Raw genomic sequence first — 18645 nt, 5'->3', positions numbered from 1 at the left:
AATTTAAATTATTATCTATGTTTACGTAAAATAAATAGTTAAAAGTTGTATTTTTTATTTAAATACCTTGTAAAAATACGTTAATCCTATTATTATTTAATAATTGTAATAAATGATCACTTTGTTTTAACTAAGTAAGTATAGTAAATATTGTGTGCGGAAAATAAATCATTTTACCCAGACGTAACATTAATGATAATAATAATTTTAGAAATAGTTACAGCGATATAGTCCGCGCCAAACTGCTAGTCCGCTCTGAAGTTGATGCGAGCAGGTGTAGTCATACAATTTGCTACGGCGATGCTATTCATTTCTATATTCAGAGCGGACTAGCAGTTTTACGCGGACTTAATTCAGTTTCAATTGTCATTCAAGGAGGATAGTTTCCTTGAGCGACAGCTCGCGTCGACAACCGTCGTCGACAGTCGCCAGCGACTCCTAGCGACACTCGCTCGTGGAAGTCGGAATCCCGGTGACACTTTTTTCGCTGTTGTTTGTTGTTTTATACACATTTACAGATTATTTGGTTCTGACGACCTTTTTTTGTGACTGTATTTGGGGGCCCCAGAATTTGGGGGCCCGGGGTGGACCGCTACTTAATTAGTCCGCTAGAGCGACGTAATTATATATATATATATAATCCTGAACTTATTATACTATAATTTTAAAGTTAGAACCTCTGAGTTAAAGTCGCCAAAGCCACTGGTTTTCGTTGGTATAATCATAAAAATATTGATATACACAAACAGAACATGTAGTCACTCGGTGTTAAAAGGTCCTTACCGCTTAAGACAATTAAGGTTTACTCAACAAATAAAATATATTTATTTCATAATAGATACAAATAACTTGTGAAGAATAATGAATGTCAATTTACGTATAGCTTATTATTTATTGCGTCAGCAAATTGTTTTATTAGCTGAAAACACAAAGTCAGTGTTTTTATGCAAATAATACTTAATACATTATATTTATTTTTCAAACACCTCAAATTGAACCAAGTGTTTCTTATTGTTTTCATTTGTCAAAAATATGCAGATTTCCTAATTGGCGTGGTATTTTTTAAATATATTCTGGTAACTTATTATGTGATATAATTATAAATTTCGCATTAAAGAAACATTTGTTTACTGCTATTATGCAAATGTTTTACACAGTGGCCTGTCTAAATTGTTTTTGGTTTCTATTCTTTTGAATATGTGTACAATTTGTATGTAACAATATGTTAGTGATGTTATTTTCATCTCCTACATTAAGTCGTTTTTAAATGATAATATCGATGAAAACGTTTACAAAGTTCTAATTTAATTTTTCATACGCTTCTGCTGTATGACAAAAAAACGCAATCTCATTAATAATTTGAATGAAATTATTTCAAATTATAAGTTCATTGTACAATTTGAATTGGTCAGCTATGGGTATTCATTGGGCTATGTTGCAATTTGATCCAGATCACACATGCTCTTAAATTTTGATCACCGTCTCGATACCTTCGTCTGCCCTTTATCCTTCATCTATTCTTTTTATTATTTTTCATTAATATGTTTGTTCCTTTTCCTTTCATTTATTACTCATATCTTTTTATTTTTAACCCATCTTCAGTCATGGTAGTTCAAGGTGGTACGGCGCCGACATTATTGGCTACGGCTTCAGACACATCATCAGCTGCGTCAGTTTCACTATCCTTAGCCAAAAGTTCTTCGGGTTCATCCCTCATCAACGCTCTGTACTTCTTGGCGATGATCTCCCAGTCCACCACGTTCTCTATCCTCGTCATATTGTTGAAACTTAGCTGAGAGCCAAGCGGACTGAGGTGCACAACAGATAGCCGGGTGGAATCTGAAATTACGGGATGAAATTACTTCTGTTTTAATAGTATATGTAGAAATAAGAAAATATTAAAGAAACTGAACTCTATTGTAAAAACCGACTGCTTAAAATTATAGCCTATGTTACTCTCACATTTTCGATGAATTCAACGACACCTGAGGTAATAAATTCCGTCAAGCCAGGTGGGCTGGAGGCTATGCCAAAGAATGAGACACATATTTTCGCTCGTAAGTCATTATGCAGGCTGCTAACAATATCTCATATGTTTTTGCCGTTCTATATTATTTCCATTGTAAATAGAAAGAAAACAATATTTTAATTGTAAATTTGTATTACCTTTAGGAACAACCTGACCTCTCTTGACTTTGGACAACCACTTTGCACCAGCTTTTGATCTGGCACTTAACTGATCTTGCCGCTGCATCCCAATCATATGCACAAGACTTGGTCGTTTCTTCTTATTCAAACGCTCCTGAGAATATCGTAAATGGTTATAAGGTTATTTTAAAATTCCGAATACACATGAGTATATCACGAACTTCTTAATGGAAATGAAAAATAATTATATTATTATCTAGTTAGGCAATAGTAAGTGAATTATTTGAATGGGGGAACGCTAATATAGCTTTAATAGTGTAGTGCGTATCTTTGTTGTAATCATTTTATTTGTATAATATTTTAGAAATGTAAGAAATTTTCTATCGGTGACATCCGTTGAACCGCGTGGCGGAGCGATCACCATACCGCTCTGATGCACAGAGGGTCCCGGGTTCGATCGCCGGCCAGACAGATATCTAAATGATGAATTAAGATTTTTGTTTCTGGGTCTGGGTGTTTGTGTATTTGTGTATATGTGTCCATGGCACCCAAGATACCAGGAATTCTAGTGTACGGCTGTGAATGTAGAAAGCTTTTTTTGCTGAGTTCAGACGTGAGGCAGCGTTGTAGAGTTTGCTTCAGGAATATTCAGAGATTCCATATTCAGGTTTTCAATTTGCCCAAATACAGTTGTAACAATGTAATCATTTCAAATCATTAAATCAAAGAGTAACTCACCTTACATCTATGAATAAGCCACATGAGCCAAGTGGTGACGAGATTTAGTGGCGAAGGTGCTGTATTCGTCCGATGCATGTTGCGAATTAATTTAGACAAACCGTATTTCCACTCTATGTCTGATTGTGCCTGAAACATCCTGTTCATTAATTTCATTTATATCATCCTTCACCTTTTTATATTGTAATATGTCAATACAATGATCATGTTACATATTTTAAGGTCACCTTTAATGCTAATCTCTTAATTTATTTTATGTTTTATCGTTTATAAGTAAATATGTATGTTTTATTTAAGTTTAGTAACTTATTTTATGTAGACAGTCTTAACAATTCATAATATTGTCAAACACTCCCTGCGTATACTGTGTACTATTTATACAAATAATCACAAAACAAAATACTTTAAACATATTTATTTCTACCAGGAATTTACCCCCAGAATCTCAATAATGATTCAACCGTCTATTATGATGACTGATGCAAAATTTTGTTGTGTTGCATGTATTTACTGTTGTTTCAGTTCATGATAACTAATCATTTGTTTTGTGTTAAAATCGCTCTATTGTTTAATTTCAATAAAATAAATAAATACAATAAAATGAGTGATGCCATAAATGTAACAACTTAAATCGTCATCGACCCATTATAGTCCCACTGTTGGGCACGGGTCTCCTCTCAGAATGAGAAGGAATAGGCTATAAGTCCACCGCGCTGACCAAGTGCATATTTTTAGACTTCACATACCTTTGACATTTTTTATATAAATCTCACAGGTAAGCAGGTTTCCTCACGATATTTTCCTTCATTGTTTTAAGCAAGTGACAATTAATTTCTAATACACACATAATTTTGAAAAGTCAGAGGTGCGTGCGGCAGGATTTGAACCTCGGACCCACAATTTTTTAAATATATAAGTAGAAAATCAATTATTTAACACTACAGTGACAATCATGTAACACATATTAAAAACTTAGATAATTAAGTAGTCTACTTTTATTTTAAACTATTTAGTATTAAACTACGGAGTTAACATAAACACAAATATTTAAATCCTTATTTTAGTTCCAGTTTTATTAGTAGTTTTAACAGCGTCTTGTGTAACAGCTTCATTCATATCACTATTATTTGCATTACCTGTATCCTCTGGTACGTGTCTGACATCATAGCAATGAGCAGATTGATCAGTACTACCACCGACACCAACATGTAGATGCCGAACACGATCTTGAAGAGATAGTTGGTCCAGGCCGGCTGAGTGTTGCTGTCGTTGCGATGTACTCTCGTCTGTTCCGTTGTTGTTTGTCCGAAAACGGCGAAGAAAAGCAGCTCGAAGGAGAATAGCGGATTCATGGTAACTGTGAACAAGATTCGGGCGTGGTGACTTGACGCATTTACCTGGATGCGCTGATAAGTGTCCGACATCATCGCAATTAGGAGCGTTATGAGCACCACGACTGACATCAGCAAGTACGCTCCAAATACGAACTTGAACAGGTTCTGCGTCCACCACGGCCTCAAGCTGGATACGTAGTTCAGGTCGGACAAGGTGATCTGGCCGAAAAGGGCGAAGAACAATTTCTCGAAGGCCTCGAACGGTGACAACGTCGCTAGAAGACAATTCGCAAATGGACCGCTTTCTTTATTTGCTACGGGCTAGGGGTAGGTTAATGCAACAATGCATGTTTGAGAAATTTTGAATATTACGTTTCTAAAATTGAACAGTTACGAATCTGATTTTGTATATTATGTTATGATCAGCATCAACTTACCCCACTACTATGTTCAAAATCGTGTTCAAATCTTTTAAGTCGTATCGTAATATCTTTTGTATTATTAATATTAAATGTTTTGGTTCGTGTGTTGTTTTGTACAAGTGTTACAATGTCCAATTGTTGTTCAGCGTTACAATACGACGTAATGATAGAACTAACATTTATATAACAAAATCTAAAGTCAAGTAAGTTGACTTTGAGTTTAATGTATGTATGGATAGGGGTAGATTGATACTGTAGAGGTTAATGAATGAATATGTTTACAACATAAGTTTCTTCTGTATAGTGTTCGAAAATGTGTCTTTTGTATAATAGACGATAATAGATAAATATGTAAAGTTTTCAATCGTGTATTTAATCATAATACTACAGTTTTTGATTGATATTCAATAAAATTTTGTTTGTTTTCGTTGCACGGTTGCATCAATCTACCCCGGCCCGTCTAAGTGTCGAGTTGTGAACAGCGTGGGCGCTGGTGGCGCCACATCGAGGACAAACAGCCAAACATCCGAAACATAAAGTGGTACCTCAACACCGGTGTGACAAACGCAGGACATAAGCCAGCCGCATGCGCAACTCAAACTGCTCCATCAAGTGCGGTGAGGTCGGCCACTCATTCCACTAAAACTAGGGCGTGACGCACAATGCATGCTCTGTACCTCACTTTCGTATCTGGAATACACGTGTTTCATGAATTAGGAAATGTCATGTCAAACTTTAAAGTGATTAGCTTTGTAGACAGAATATGCATTGTGCTGTAATTTTGGGTTACATTATTCTATATTATCAGACAGTCATTTGCAGTTATCATCATAAGCATGCACGATCATGAAGGAATCGACCACGGTTGAAATATTGCATTCTTATTCTGATAACGCAGCGCTACAAATCGTGACCAATGTCACAAGTTGTAACGAAATACCCTATTTGTATGTTACAGATACCTAAATCATTCCACAATCGTGTTTAGCTGTCCTAAAGAACGCTTGAAACATCAACGATGATAACATTTTCGATGACAGACATTCAAGCCAGCAAGCAAATGATATCAAAAAACAAAGTGATAAAAGCACATCGAGTACAATGCGATCATCGATGAATGATTTGTTTGATGATAAGAAACCAAATGATCCTTCTAGGTCTAACGTGACTTACGACCCGCGGGACCCTGTTTTCTTCGGTAAGATTCTCCAGATGTGGTATTTGTCCATTGTGTATCGTTTGTCTGTGGTTTTATTCGGAGTGTATCATCTAAGATGTGAAATATTTTATTCAATAAGTTACGTTGATGATATTTGTAATATTCGAGTTAGCCAAATACTTGAAGATCATGAACCATACTTATACTTACGTCCTTTCCTGTAGTATTAAAATGAAATATTTGAAATCCATAATTGAATATGGATCCATAATGTAATATCCATGTAGAATATGGAACAAAATCTTTTTTACCTAGATACATATCACAGCTGCAATTCATTTTAATAATAACTTATGAAAATATAGTTATAATTAAACAAATACAATCTGTACAGAAGCGACACTCACCGTCGGAGAATATTTTCCTTCTTGCTTGTCTAGCGTATTTATTATCTTCTGGTTTATAAATATTCCTGAATGGCTGATTCAGTGCGACAATGTGCATGGAAAAGCCAAAAACAAATATCGCTAACACTGCAAGAAACCTACCTAAGTCCTTCATAAGATTACCTATAATAATGGCCCACGGACCAAACAAATGATGAAAAGATAGGAAGTCTAAGATTTGTACACAAGCTAACAAGAAAGATAAAGCAAAACATTGGTTCCTACAGTACATTAAAGTGGGCCAATATTTCGGTAATACGAAAATCCACCCAACGACGTGTGTTGCCACACCAATAACACCTAATAATAAAACAGCTATCTTAATCCACCCTAAACCTGACTTATCACTAGGGTTCGTTAATTCGAACAAAAGGAGACCACTGAGGCATATGAGCAGCATCCACTCATACCACCGTGGTACTAAGCTCTCCCTGAAAATTGAATTATAAATTGGTGTAATAGCCACTAACGATAATAACACCATTAGGTATATGTGAGATGTTAAGTATGACATGAACTTAATTATTGGAATCTTATTATATTTATGGCCCAGTGGCAGAGAAAAGACTACCCAAACCGGAGGACAGACTATGAACGCGAAAAAAAGGAACATAATTTTGATGCCAGTCCACTTGAGGCTCCCCCGCCAGAGTTCCTGAAATTAAATAATTGGCTTTTAACTTTTTCAAAAAACGTTATTATGAATTGTTAAATTCCATGATATTCAGTTGCATGAGAGTGAATTATTATAAGTTTTATGTACAACTTTAGTATGTAGTAATAATTCACCATCCAGATTGCCGAGAAATTCCTCTATAGTAGACGAAGTTACCTATTTTTTACCTGAAGATATCTCTGGACGACCGTATGGGCGATGACCTCTTTTTGTTCATTTTCTATTAATACATCCAAAAATTCAATATTTCTATTATCAGTAGCAGTAAGAATATGTCCCGCTGAATCAGCACCTGCAGCAAGTGCTAATAATTCAGTGGCCATCGCTTCGCATTGCTTCCCAGCTGCTATAAGATCTTTGGCACGCTCCTTTTCCTGATAAATGAAATATTACATTTTAAAATAATATCTGTTACCTTAACACTAATTCCCATATCATTCTAACATACCTTGGTAGATAAATTAATATAAATATTCGATAATTTTGCAGCGGTATCAACAGGTGCTGGCGACACCAGGACAAACTCCTCTATTGGTATATTGTTGTGGTTTTTTGAACAGACCATAAGATTGTATACAAATCTCTTATCGTCCATTAGTGATTGTGTGTCATGTTCCTTATGCAATAAATATTCGAGGACATCATTATGGTTCTCAGATGCGGCAAACCAAATAGGAGCACAGTTCAAATTGGTTTCACTTTTTGGCGATGCACCGGATTCACACAGAAGTTTCACAACATTTAAATGACCGGCCTTAGCTGCACAGTGTAACGGAGTCCAGCCATTTTTATCTGTTGCATTTATTTCTGCTCCTTGCCCGAGTAACACTTCCACCATTTGATAATGCCCGTGTGTTGATGCAATATGTAAACCAGTTTTTCCATGCCTGTCAATACTTTGAAGCAGTTCTGCTGATCTGCTTAACAAAAGACCAACTATGGACATATGACCGCCAAAACATGCAAGATGGAGTGGATTGTAACCCTGAAATAAAATTAACATAAGTCAAGGAATTAACAAAAATATGTATATCAAATAGAAAAATAAAACATACGTTTTCATTAGATGCGGCGTCAACTTGTACTCCAGCAGAATTAAGTAATAACCTCACAACGTTTTCATTACCATTGTAAGCAGCCAGATGTAAAGGTGTTAAACCTGACTCTGCTCCTAAAATTGGTACTAACGACATGCCCGTAGGGGCTTCTGACTTAACCGTTCCTGGCACATGGGAGAGGAGTTCACGGACCGTTTCTGTAACATACAATAATTAATCTTATATTGTAAAGATTCTTTCATAATAAATCAAATTTACTTATTTATGAATACTTACCAGCTTGTCCATAATAAGCCGCAATATGGAGCGGTGTAAGGCCTAACTTTTTACTTGATATCCTTAATGTGTTTGTAGATCTCATAACATCTAAGACATTTGTGTGTCCATGTTCAGCGGCTAAATGAACTGCTGTCAATCCTGCTCTATTCTCATCAGTGCACGAAGCACCAGCTCTAACTAGTACTCTAACAACATCTGCGTGTCCACCTTCTGCAGCTAATTGTAACGGAGTTGAGTCGTTTAATTTATTCCTTGCTGATATTACACCTGTTCTATCGAATTTCATCAACTCCTCTATCACTTTCACGGATCCTTGGATAGCCGCAATATGAGCACACGTGTTACCATCTTTTGTAGTAGCCATCACTAAATTTGGATGTTGTTGCAGAAATAACTGAACAACCTCTGAATAATTATTTTGAGCTGCAGCATGAATAGGCTTTTGACCTAACTCATCCGTAGCATCAATATTGGCACCAAGTTCTAGTAAAAGTTTGCAAACTTCTATTTGACCACTAGCTGCTGCTAAATGTAATGGGGTCTGCTTCTTTAGCGTAAGAACATCAATAACAGCATTATGATCTCTAATCAAAAACTTAACAAGATGTGCATAGCCATTCATGGCTGCTAAATGTAGAGCAGTTCTTCCGTTCCTGGCTTTAGAATTAATGAAAGCTTTATTTGTCAATAGAGCATCGCATACTTGTAAAAAACCATGTTCCGCTGCCAAATGTAGCGCTGATCGACCTTCTACATCAAAAACATCTACTCTTGCATGATTATTCAGTAACGTATTTACAAGCTCCATATGACCTCTATAACATGCTATTAGTAAGGGGGTCCACCCGATAGAATTTTGTTTATTAAGAGATTTGCTCACATCGGCGGTAGACATTTCATTTATCATTTCTTGCATAACGTCATTGTTACCGGCAATAGCACAGAAGTGGAAGGCTGTCTCGTGGTTATGTTTGGTCTGTAATGTTACGTCTGCTCCGTTCTCCATTAAGCACTTTACAACCTCTCTATCAGCTGATGGTCTTAGAACTTCTTCTTTTGTAATTTTGCAAGCAAAATGCAAAGCACTCGCTCCGTCTTCATCAACTGCATCAATGTATGAAGTAGCTACTTTTTCGCCTTTACGATCTTTGACAAATTCTATTAAATGTCGAACTACTTCTGGTTTACACATCCTACAAGCCATATGAAGTGGAGTTTCGCCAGTCTAAAATATAAAAAAATGTTACTATTATATCTCAGGACTTACCTAGTATTTGATAACAGAACCTATTATTACTAAGCCTTATCACTGTAATCACTAGTATTTCGAATTAAAACATTAAAACAATAGATAACTGGGTTTCTACAAATTACCTTAGTTTTCTTCAACGGATCGCCACCATCTTCTAACAATAGTACTAGTGTGGCGAGATTACCATATTTCGCCGCCACATGGACTGGTGTCATGCCATCTTCCGTTGCTTTATTTGGTCCAGCGCCAGATTTGAGGAGCATAAGTGCGCATTTGTCGCCTGTGGTACAGAATAAAATATATTTATATCTTGAATGATAATAACAATAAACATTTCTGTAAAATAGACATTATTTTAACAATAAATCCGACTGCTTAAAAATATAGCCCCACTCCTACATTTTAGACGAATCTAACGACACTAAATATGTTAAAATTCGTATACCCCTGTAGGCGCGCCAAAGAATGAGACATACATAGTGTGTCAAAAAAATAACACTAAACAAATAACAATTACAATAAATATTGTCAACTTTTTCATCATCATCAAACCATTACTGTCCCACTGCTGGGCACGGGTTTCCTCTCATAATGAGAAGGATTAGGCCATAGTCCACCGCGTTGGCCAAGTGCGTATTGGTAGACTTTACATACCTTTGAGATTGTTTTTTATAAATCTGTCAGGTATGCAAGTTTCCTCACGATATTTTCCTTCACCGTTTAGCAAATGATAATTAATTTCTAATACGCACATAACTTGGAAAAATCAGAGGCGCGCCTGGGATTTGAACCTCGGACCCCTCAATCGGGAGGCCGAGTTTCTTAGCCACTCGGCTATCACTGCTATTTGCAATTTTATCATAGGCTTCATATTTCACCTAAGTTATCACCATCTTTTTTTTTAAATCACGTAATGAAAATTTTGATATATTATTTTACCTTCTGGTATCCGTGCAGCAATATGTAAAGGTGTTTCTCTCTGCTTGCCTCCGCGTATGTGTACATCGGCTCCATAGCCAAGAAGTGTTTCTACCACAGCTGGCTTGCAAGACTCCACGGCTATGTGTAGAGCAGTATAATTATCCTAAAACATTGATGTAGATTGAATCAAATCAAAATCAAAATCAAAATTTTGCGCTGCTGTGTTCTGGTTTGAATGGTGTGGTAAGGGAGACATACTTTTCCGAGGCGTTCTAGCTTAGTCCTCATGGGTAGCGGCGCATCTGTGGCCGACCTCAGAGAGGAATATCTAATCATATCTTGGGTTGATTACAGTGGTCCATGGGCGGCAGTAATTACTTACCATCAGGTGGACTGCATGCTCGTCTGCTACTCCTATATTATAAAAAATGTAGATCCAGTAGCAACATTAAAGCTTATAGTTACATCTATTTACTTTGGTTAGTTTAAGAACTTACATTTGTAGTAACATCCACGCTTTCCCCTTTCTGCAGTAACGTATTGATAATCCCTACATGACCATATCGCGCTGCTGTATGTATACTCCGAGCTCCATCCTGTTAAAAAATAATTGTTACACTATAATTATTTCTATCGAATGCACTGAGCTGCACTGTAAAATTCTTGACAAACATTTTCTCATCTTATTATTTTTAATTATTTTACGATGGTATTGAAATATAAATAACTCATATAATTGACATTAGAATGATTAAAAATCACAACCAAAACTGTATAGAAAAGAAAATGAAAGATAACTTTGCACAATGATTATAAAAGCTACGGAAATGTTCAGCTTCGTATAACTCGTTATCATCAATTTCGTTTATGGAATAAGTCACGTGATTAATTTGATGATTTAATGTTTAATTAACTTTTATTAGCAGTTTGCCCATCATAAACCTATAATAATGATCACGAAAGTTTCAAGGTTACGCACGGTAAATTCTCAGTGATTGTTTCTAATAGTAGGTATGCTAATTTGTTGATATAGTTTTATCTTTTTTGAAGCCATCGATTCATACAATAGTTTTAATTAAATATACTTATAGATTGTTTTCACTTTTTAATTTAACTTTACATTAGTTACATAAGACCCCGTTATTTTTTAATATTGTCAATAATATATATTTCATATCATAAATAATCATCAACTTAAATAACCGATTCTTAACATTCTTTAAAATTTAGTAGGTTCCATTCCCGAATAGGGCTTGATGTTTTAACCTTGAGCATTTTTTGGAGTTTCCCCGTGTATAAGATCTATGAACGCTTCTTTCTCAGTATTCAACTTTTTAGTGACATTATATCCACATATGGCTCTTAATTTTAGTACTATACCTTATTGGGCATATGTAGGTAGACGCCCTTTTTGAACAGCATCATGGCACAATCAGCATGTCCGTTCAGCGAGGCGATGTGCATCAACGTGCTGCCATCTTTCGTCCGCTCGAAGATCGATGCCTTGAATTTGTCCGCAAGGAGCTCTATGATGGCGGCGTGACCGTTCTCCGCGGCCAGGTGCATTGGTGTTCTGTCTGTAAATGTAAGTTACTATGAGGTAGTTGTTTAGTAAATCCGCCTTTTTCCAATAGCAGGCACGTTCCGATTATTTGGATCGTACGCGATGTTAGGTTAAAACTTGTGTTGGCTCTTGAAATCCCCAATTTTGTCTATTTTCTTAAAAAAAAATTAAATGTCTATTTGTAATATCAAAAGAACAGAATTTTACATAAATCATACGGAAGTAGGTAAGTGTAGTATAGTTATAATTATAAAAATAGTTATTATATAAAAAATAGGGGTCCGCACAAAAAAAATAAAATCTTTTAAACGCAGATGAAACGACATGGGACATAAATGCATTTTTTTATTTTATTTTATTACAATTGTCTCAACATTTTTTAGAACGATTCTTTAAACTTGTAATGAAAATATAAACAACATTCACTGAAATCGTTAAATGCATTAAAAATTACGAAAAATTAAGATTTTATTAAATCAACAAAAACGAAGGTAAAATAAGTAAAAAATATTAGCATAGTCATGAAGATGATTTATTTGATAATTAAACGATATAATCCCTCTACAGTTTATATCGGTTACTTCCGGAAGCGAAACCGGCGCGCTGAGGGAAATTTAAATTTACGATACTGAAGTAATTAGGTCAGATTGAAGCACTGCTAAATAATATTAGTTTTACCTATAAATACATTTTAGGGTTCCGTAACCAAAGAGTAAACACGTAACTATTATTAAGCCTGTGCTGTCTGTACGACTGTCACAAGGCTCGATCTCTTGAAATGTAATAGACAGACATTTGATTTGAGTTTTACTTTTTTGAGTATATATAGTAATAAAAATAAAAAAAATTATAAAAAAGGGGGTCGCCATGCAACAAACCGCAATTTTTCGACGTTTTTCGCTTAATGAATTTTGACAACTCATTAACTTTTACGACTGGTTTGATATCAAATACTAAAGCTAAATTATAAAGTGGTGGTACGGAACTCACAGTGTGCGAGTGCGACTTGCACTTGGGAATTATGAAAAGATTAAGCGGTACTTAATAAAACTCATAAATTCACTCCCATTTACATCTTTATTACACGCTTTATATTAGCTTCACTTGTTTGTCAGTGAGTAACTCCGTTTTTCAGTAGAAAGAGATCAACATACATCCTTATCTTAACCCTGCATGTATGAAAGAATGAAATAGAATACCGAAAGCTTTTTAGTTGATTTTATCATAAAAGCGTCTTTTTATTTTTTGAACTATATTTATTAAATTCGAGGTCGTAACGCTGAATGTATAAAATTCAAATAAGAATGAATAATTGTCATTGAAAAGTTCTAGAAAGTATGACTTTCAACTTTCCTGGAATTTTCTTTTGTTCTTATGGTTAAGAACATTATTTCTCGCGTCCTCGACACGTGTTTTATAATAATTTACATTTGACTTAGCTATGTGAAAAAATTGAAAATTAAATCAAATTTAATTTTATATCCACGCAAAGCTATCCTTCGTGTACCATACTTTCATGTTTATCATGATTCATACAAAACATATTTATCTTTTGGAATTGCTAGTAGTTTATACTCATAAGCTTATTTATTGTAATATCGCCATAAACAGAGACAAATAAACCAACAACCATTGTCATAAATGAACCATTAAAATAAAACTGCAGTAACTATAACCATTGTAATTATTAGTTCTATAGCCGTATCAGTTTGCACCATATACCTTACACAGTAAAATGTGGAATCACCTAACCTTTATTAAAATTTATGCGATCCACAATTGTATGTAATTGATCCGCGGACGTGAGTAACATAGTAGACACGTGTGATGTGAAAATCACATTGGTTCATACAATTAGTATATTTTCCTGAAAATCGACCTCAAAGGACGACTTATGGAACATCGCGGAATTTATCATTTTTTATAGTAGCACACAAGCATTTTTTTATAATATAGGAGTAGCAGACGAGCGTGCAGTCCACCTGATGGGAAGTGGCTACTGCCGCCCATGAACATCTGTAATCAACTCCAGATCGTATTAGATTTCTGTCTGAGGTTGGGCCCAGATGCGCCGATATCCTTGAGAAATAAGCTGTAATGCCTAGAAAAAGTATGGCTGCCATACTCTCCAAACTAGAACATATGATAGTTTAAAACTGATGTTATTAGGCAGAAATAGATGCAGCGGTGATGCCGCCGGAGTTGAACCACAAAGGGTTCTACTACCTTCAAACTACCAGTTGGCTGCGTCGCTTACCTCTGAGGACTATATCAGTCGAATCAATATGGAAATAAAAAAAATAATGTTTCATACCTTCATTATCAGCAATCGCGGCGTTGGCTCTAACCCCGTAGAAGTATTTAACCAGGGGTTCATCGCCCTCGGCTGCGGCGATGTGCAGAGCTGTCATCCCAGAGCCGTTAGTCGCATCCACAGCGGCTCCATAGTCCACCAGTATCCGCGCCATGTCCACATCCCGTCTTCTGGCTGCAAGATGTAGTGCTGTGTCCCCCACAGGAGTGCTTGCCTGGAAGTTGTATGGTCATCAAGTCTTCAGTGAATGTTGCAAATAGTATTTTGAAAGACGTGAAGAGTACGTAACGTTTACATGGTCATGAAAGGTATAAATATAACGTGTAGTTTCTTGGCTGAACTATTCCTCTTATAATATTTGATAGGTAGGTTCATTTACGGATGTTATAAGAAAATAGAACATTTTACATTTTGAAAGTTAAACTTGTTTTACAAATGATAAGCGAAGAATCTGTACATATGGTAGGCATGTTTGAAAAGAATTAATCTACTTTCAAAATCGCCCATATAGGTGTTAGGTAAAATTAGTGAAATATAGGTGTTAAATTTTAAAAACTTTAGGCCTGTTATAAATAATTAACCGATCTTATGTTTTGATTATAACCATTCGATATTTTACAATTTCTTTGATAGAAAAAAAGTGAATAGATTGATTCATAAAATAAAGCTAAAAACGAACTTTCAACACATAGTTTCTTTACACGTCGAATAATGTTATTACCTTTAGTTGTTCAGCAGTCTGGGCACTCAGCAGCTCGCGGACCATGCTCTGGTTGCCGGCCTCCACGGCCAGCAGCAGCGGGATCTTGCCCCTCTGGAACACCATGTCGCGAATTAGCTTTTTCCATTCCTTCTGGCGCGCACGCTCTTTGTTGAGCTCTATGAAACTGAGCTCGAGTTTCTGTAAGTCCTTAGACTGGAGATTAGCTGGGGGACTGCGAACGCCCGAGCGGAGGCTCAGGTTAGCACTCCTGGGCGCATCCCGTCCATTATCAGACATTTCACTCGAGCCAATTCACACCTGCAATCCATGCGGCGCAGTGTCTATGCTCAAACTACTCACGCCAGTGCGGCGTGCCACTCCACGAGCTTCCAAACCATGACACAAACAATTCAAAATTATGTGCAATCTTCGTAGGCGGTTCGACAGAACATAAAATCGATTTGCAATCGCGATTCTCATGCAATTCAACGGTCCCCCGGTAACATCCCGGTATACGTACTTGATCCTCCATGGCCCTGGGATCACGGCATCGCGGAGCAGCCAGCCCTAGTCGTGACGAAGGACCGACTGGGACGGATTGTATTAAAATTAGTAATTTTGAATTTCAGTGCTGACGTTGTAACTAATATTCCGCAACTGATTTGCATTGTAAATTTGGCGTTGTGACGTTTACTCGGGTTAAGCTCGGTGGATAATTAGCTAGTTTCTATTCGAGGGGTGGCTTTGTATCGGAACGTTAAAACATAAACCTTGTAAGTGTTTTTTAGTTATTAATTTCGTTAATTTGCGTGTACATGGTACATGGATTGATGGATACAAATGTTTTAGGTGTTTTATGTTTTTTTTCATCTAGTGTAGGGTGGGTTTGTTTACAAGCGCCGTTTTGGGGGTAGTTCCTGAATTGGCGGCGGATGGCAGTGCCAGGCGACAGGCTGCACGCGATCCACGTAGAGCGTTGCATCGTCTATTCACTCTATCCACACAACTCTTCACAAATCAACCCTATTCTATACGTGATGAGCTCTATTATGGAATAGCTAGAAAATAGAGCGTCTTTTGTTTTATGATGATGAATTTACATCTACGGAACGTTTGTATACATTTTATTTGTTTCAAAGATAATTCACAGACAAGTTTATTATTTATTGTTTTATTATACTGCTGACTATAAAAATCTATCTAGACTGTTTCGGTATTTTAATTAGGTGAAGTCTAAACGTTTAGGTTCATGCCAATAAAATATTAGACTGGAAAGATTATATTATTGATTGTTTAAGTTATTTAAATTGTGAAATATAATAATCATGAAACTAACAACGATACGCCCATTTCTATCGTGAAGCAATTTTTATGTTTCAATGAAAAGTGTGGAAGCCAGCTATTTTACATATAAGATGAGACATCTTAGTCCTCAGGAATAGCAATGCTAGAACATCTGTGGAATCTGTTACAGATGTTACTTGATGCTAAGTGGTTCATGCCGCCCATGATTCTTTGCTACTTCAATCTAATAAACACTTTTAGCATCATCGTTAAAAACATTACTGATTTAGTCACATTCATTCCTAGTATGCATGGTTTATAGTAGCAAATTTTCTATGATTCAACCATTATGCCATTTATTAAGCAGCACTTTAATATCTTGTGGCCTTTTAAGAAAAATGCTTTAGGTCTACATACCCCATCGACTCGCAACCGTATATCCTTGCCAGCCGCAGTGAGGAGTGCCCGGAGGATGCTCGTAGCTGTACCGGTCTGCCGGCTCGCCACCACGTGGACAGCTGTTTGTTGTCGACTCTGCACAAAACATGTATACTATAGGAGTAACGGACAGTGGTGTAAGTATACGGTGGCAGGTCTGTCAAAATGTCACGGACCACTAGCATTACGGTGACCAGGCCCGAGAGGCTACGAGCTCAAAAGTTACCAAAAAACGTGTATAAATCAGCGAAAAATTAATTCAGTGGACCATGCAGTCCAACTAATGATAATTGGCTCCTGCAGCCCATATACTTACATGTAATTGATTACAGATAAGATTAGATTCCTACCTAAGGTCGGCCACAGATGCGCCTTTACCCCTGATGTAGTAGCTTAGTAACTAGAATACCTCCGAAAAGTATGTCTCCCTTACTACATCTTTCAAACCAGGGCACAGCAGCGCATAATACTGCTTTTATTAGGCCGATATGTGTGTGACATCGTCAAACCACAGAGAGTTCAAACAAATAATTAAGATGCATTTTCGTGGTTCGCCTCCCTTGGCTACCGCCGTAACTATATCGGCCTAAACTGCATCCTAATCTGCCTAAAAGTTTTAAGGGCTGCTGTATTCTGGTTGAAGTTTACCTTAGTCCTCAGATTGCTTTATAACATGGGTTAGCCAAAATACCTATGATACGACTGCAATGCTTTTTTGAAATTATAGATGTTTATGAACGGTAATTATCGTTTACCATAAAGAGGATTGTAACTAGTTTGTTACTAAAACTTTTTAAGAAGTTTCAATAGTAGTCTGAAATAATCGTCTGACTATTATTTACTCGTTAATTACTATTTTTAATAAAGTCAAAGTTAAACTTACTCCTCCAGTAGCAAACGGATCCACGCCTCTTTTTGACAAAAGAAGTTTGACGATGTCCTCTCTCGAATACATTGCTGATATGTGTAACACATTGTAATTGTCCTGCAAGAAAACGTATGTAAGTAAAAATAAATAAAATTAGTTACTCCGTATCTTACGAATTTGTACAAAAGTAAATTATACTTAGATGCTTGTACGAGAGTATGTGTATGTGTACGAGTGTATGAGAGAGGGTAATCATGGCATGGCATGTCAAGTTTGGGCTCTGCATGAGTGCGTCGTATCGTCATGCATCGTTTTTATAAGTCTTTGGAAAAGGAGGATCTCCCGCCGGGCGAGGTAATCGTGCCCGGGGAGCGGCAATCTCAGTTCGGAGCTTGTATATATGCAAGATGTTTAGAAAATTTCGATAGCGTGATTCAGCAGCGCCATCTCTTGACGAGTAGCGGGAAGTCGCTACAAGTACAATGTAAAATAAGCTTGGTTGGTTCCTCTGATGGTGATGATAGGAGTGTGTTTTTAAGTAATTATTATTTAATAATTTCTCACAATTTGGCGACCTTCATGGCGGGGCGGTCACCATACCGGTTTAACGCCTAGAGGGTTGCGATCCCCCACCAGACAGAAATCTGAATCAGTATAGATTTTTGTTTCGGGTCTGGGTGTTTGTGTATTCGTCTGTGTATGAGTCCATGGCACAAGGAGTCCTAATGTCGGGCTATCTATGAGTGTACAAAGCGGTATGATCGGGTTCAGCCAATAACTCGCAGATTACAAAACTACATTAGTACACAAATGCCGGTGAGTGAATGAAATTGAAATGCAAGCTCGATTCACTTTGAAACACGCACGTGACGCTGTTGGAAGGAATCGCGTGCAATAATATGTTTCTTGAACGTTATTAACGGTACATGCAGGGCCTTAAAGACACCGGGGCCCCTTTTTGCCGGGATCCTGGGCACGCAAAAATAAGGGGCCCTTTGGGATAGAAATAATTTAACGAAAAATAAAACCCCGACCAATTAA

The 18645-nt window shown here is 36.7% G+C and overlaps 1 protein-coding gene across 1 annotated transcript in view; it reads right to left on the bottom strand.

Moving 5' to 3' along the window:
- Window positions 1-889: 889 nt before the first annotated feature.
- The window catches only part of nompC (no mechanoreceptor potential C), a 35996-nt gene continuing 18240 nt past the window's right edge, over window positions 890-18645 (bottom strand). The window contains exons 3-19 of the mRNA XM_073083006.1: window positions 17620-17721; window positions 16716-16832; window positions 15033-15125; window positions 14312-14525; window positions 11814-12010; window positions 10931-11029; window positions 10452-10596; window positions 9635-9792; window positions 8258-9485; window positions 7979-8178; window positions 7372-7908; window positions 7091-7297; window positions 6209-6902; window positions 4023-4243; window positions 2887-3015; window positions 2167-2302; window positions 890-1839 (exon numbers count right to left, since the gene is read on the bottom strand). Of these exons, the coding sequence (XP_072939107.1) occupies window positions 1613-1839; window positions 2167-2302; window positions 2887-3015; window positions 4023-4243; window positions 6209-6902; window positions 7091-7297; window positions 7372-7908; window positions 7979-8178; window positions 8258-9485; window positions 9635-9792; window positions 10452-10596; window positions 10931-11029; window positions 11814-12010; window positions 14312-14525; window positions 15033-15125; window positions 16716-16832; window positions 17620-17721 (4704 nt within the window). The 3' untranslated portion in view covers window positions 890-1612. The remainder of the gene's footprint in view (window positions 1840-2166; window positions 2303-2886; window positions 3016-4022; window positions 4244-6208; window positions 6903-7090; window positions 7298-7371; window positions 7909-7978; window positions 8179-8257; window positions 9486-9634; window positions 9793-10451; window positions 10597-10930; window positions 11030-11813; window positions 12011-14311; window positions 14526-15032; window positions 15126-16715; window positions 16833-17619; window positions 17722-18645) is intronic.

This window comes from Epargyreus clarus, unplaced genomic scaffold, assembly GCF_041222505.1.
Source record: "Epargyreus clarus isolate Ecla_fem2 unplaced genomic scaffold, WU_Ecla_fem_2.2 ptg000018l, whole genome shotgun sequence".
Classification (NCBI taxonomy): domain Eukaryota; kingdom Metazoa; phylum Arthropoda; class Insecta; order Lepidoptera; family Hesperiidae; genus Epargyreus; species Epargyreus clarus.
Note: the sequence above shows the minus strand (reverse complement) of the source record. Positions and strands in the feature narration are given on the sequence as shown.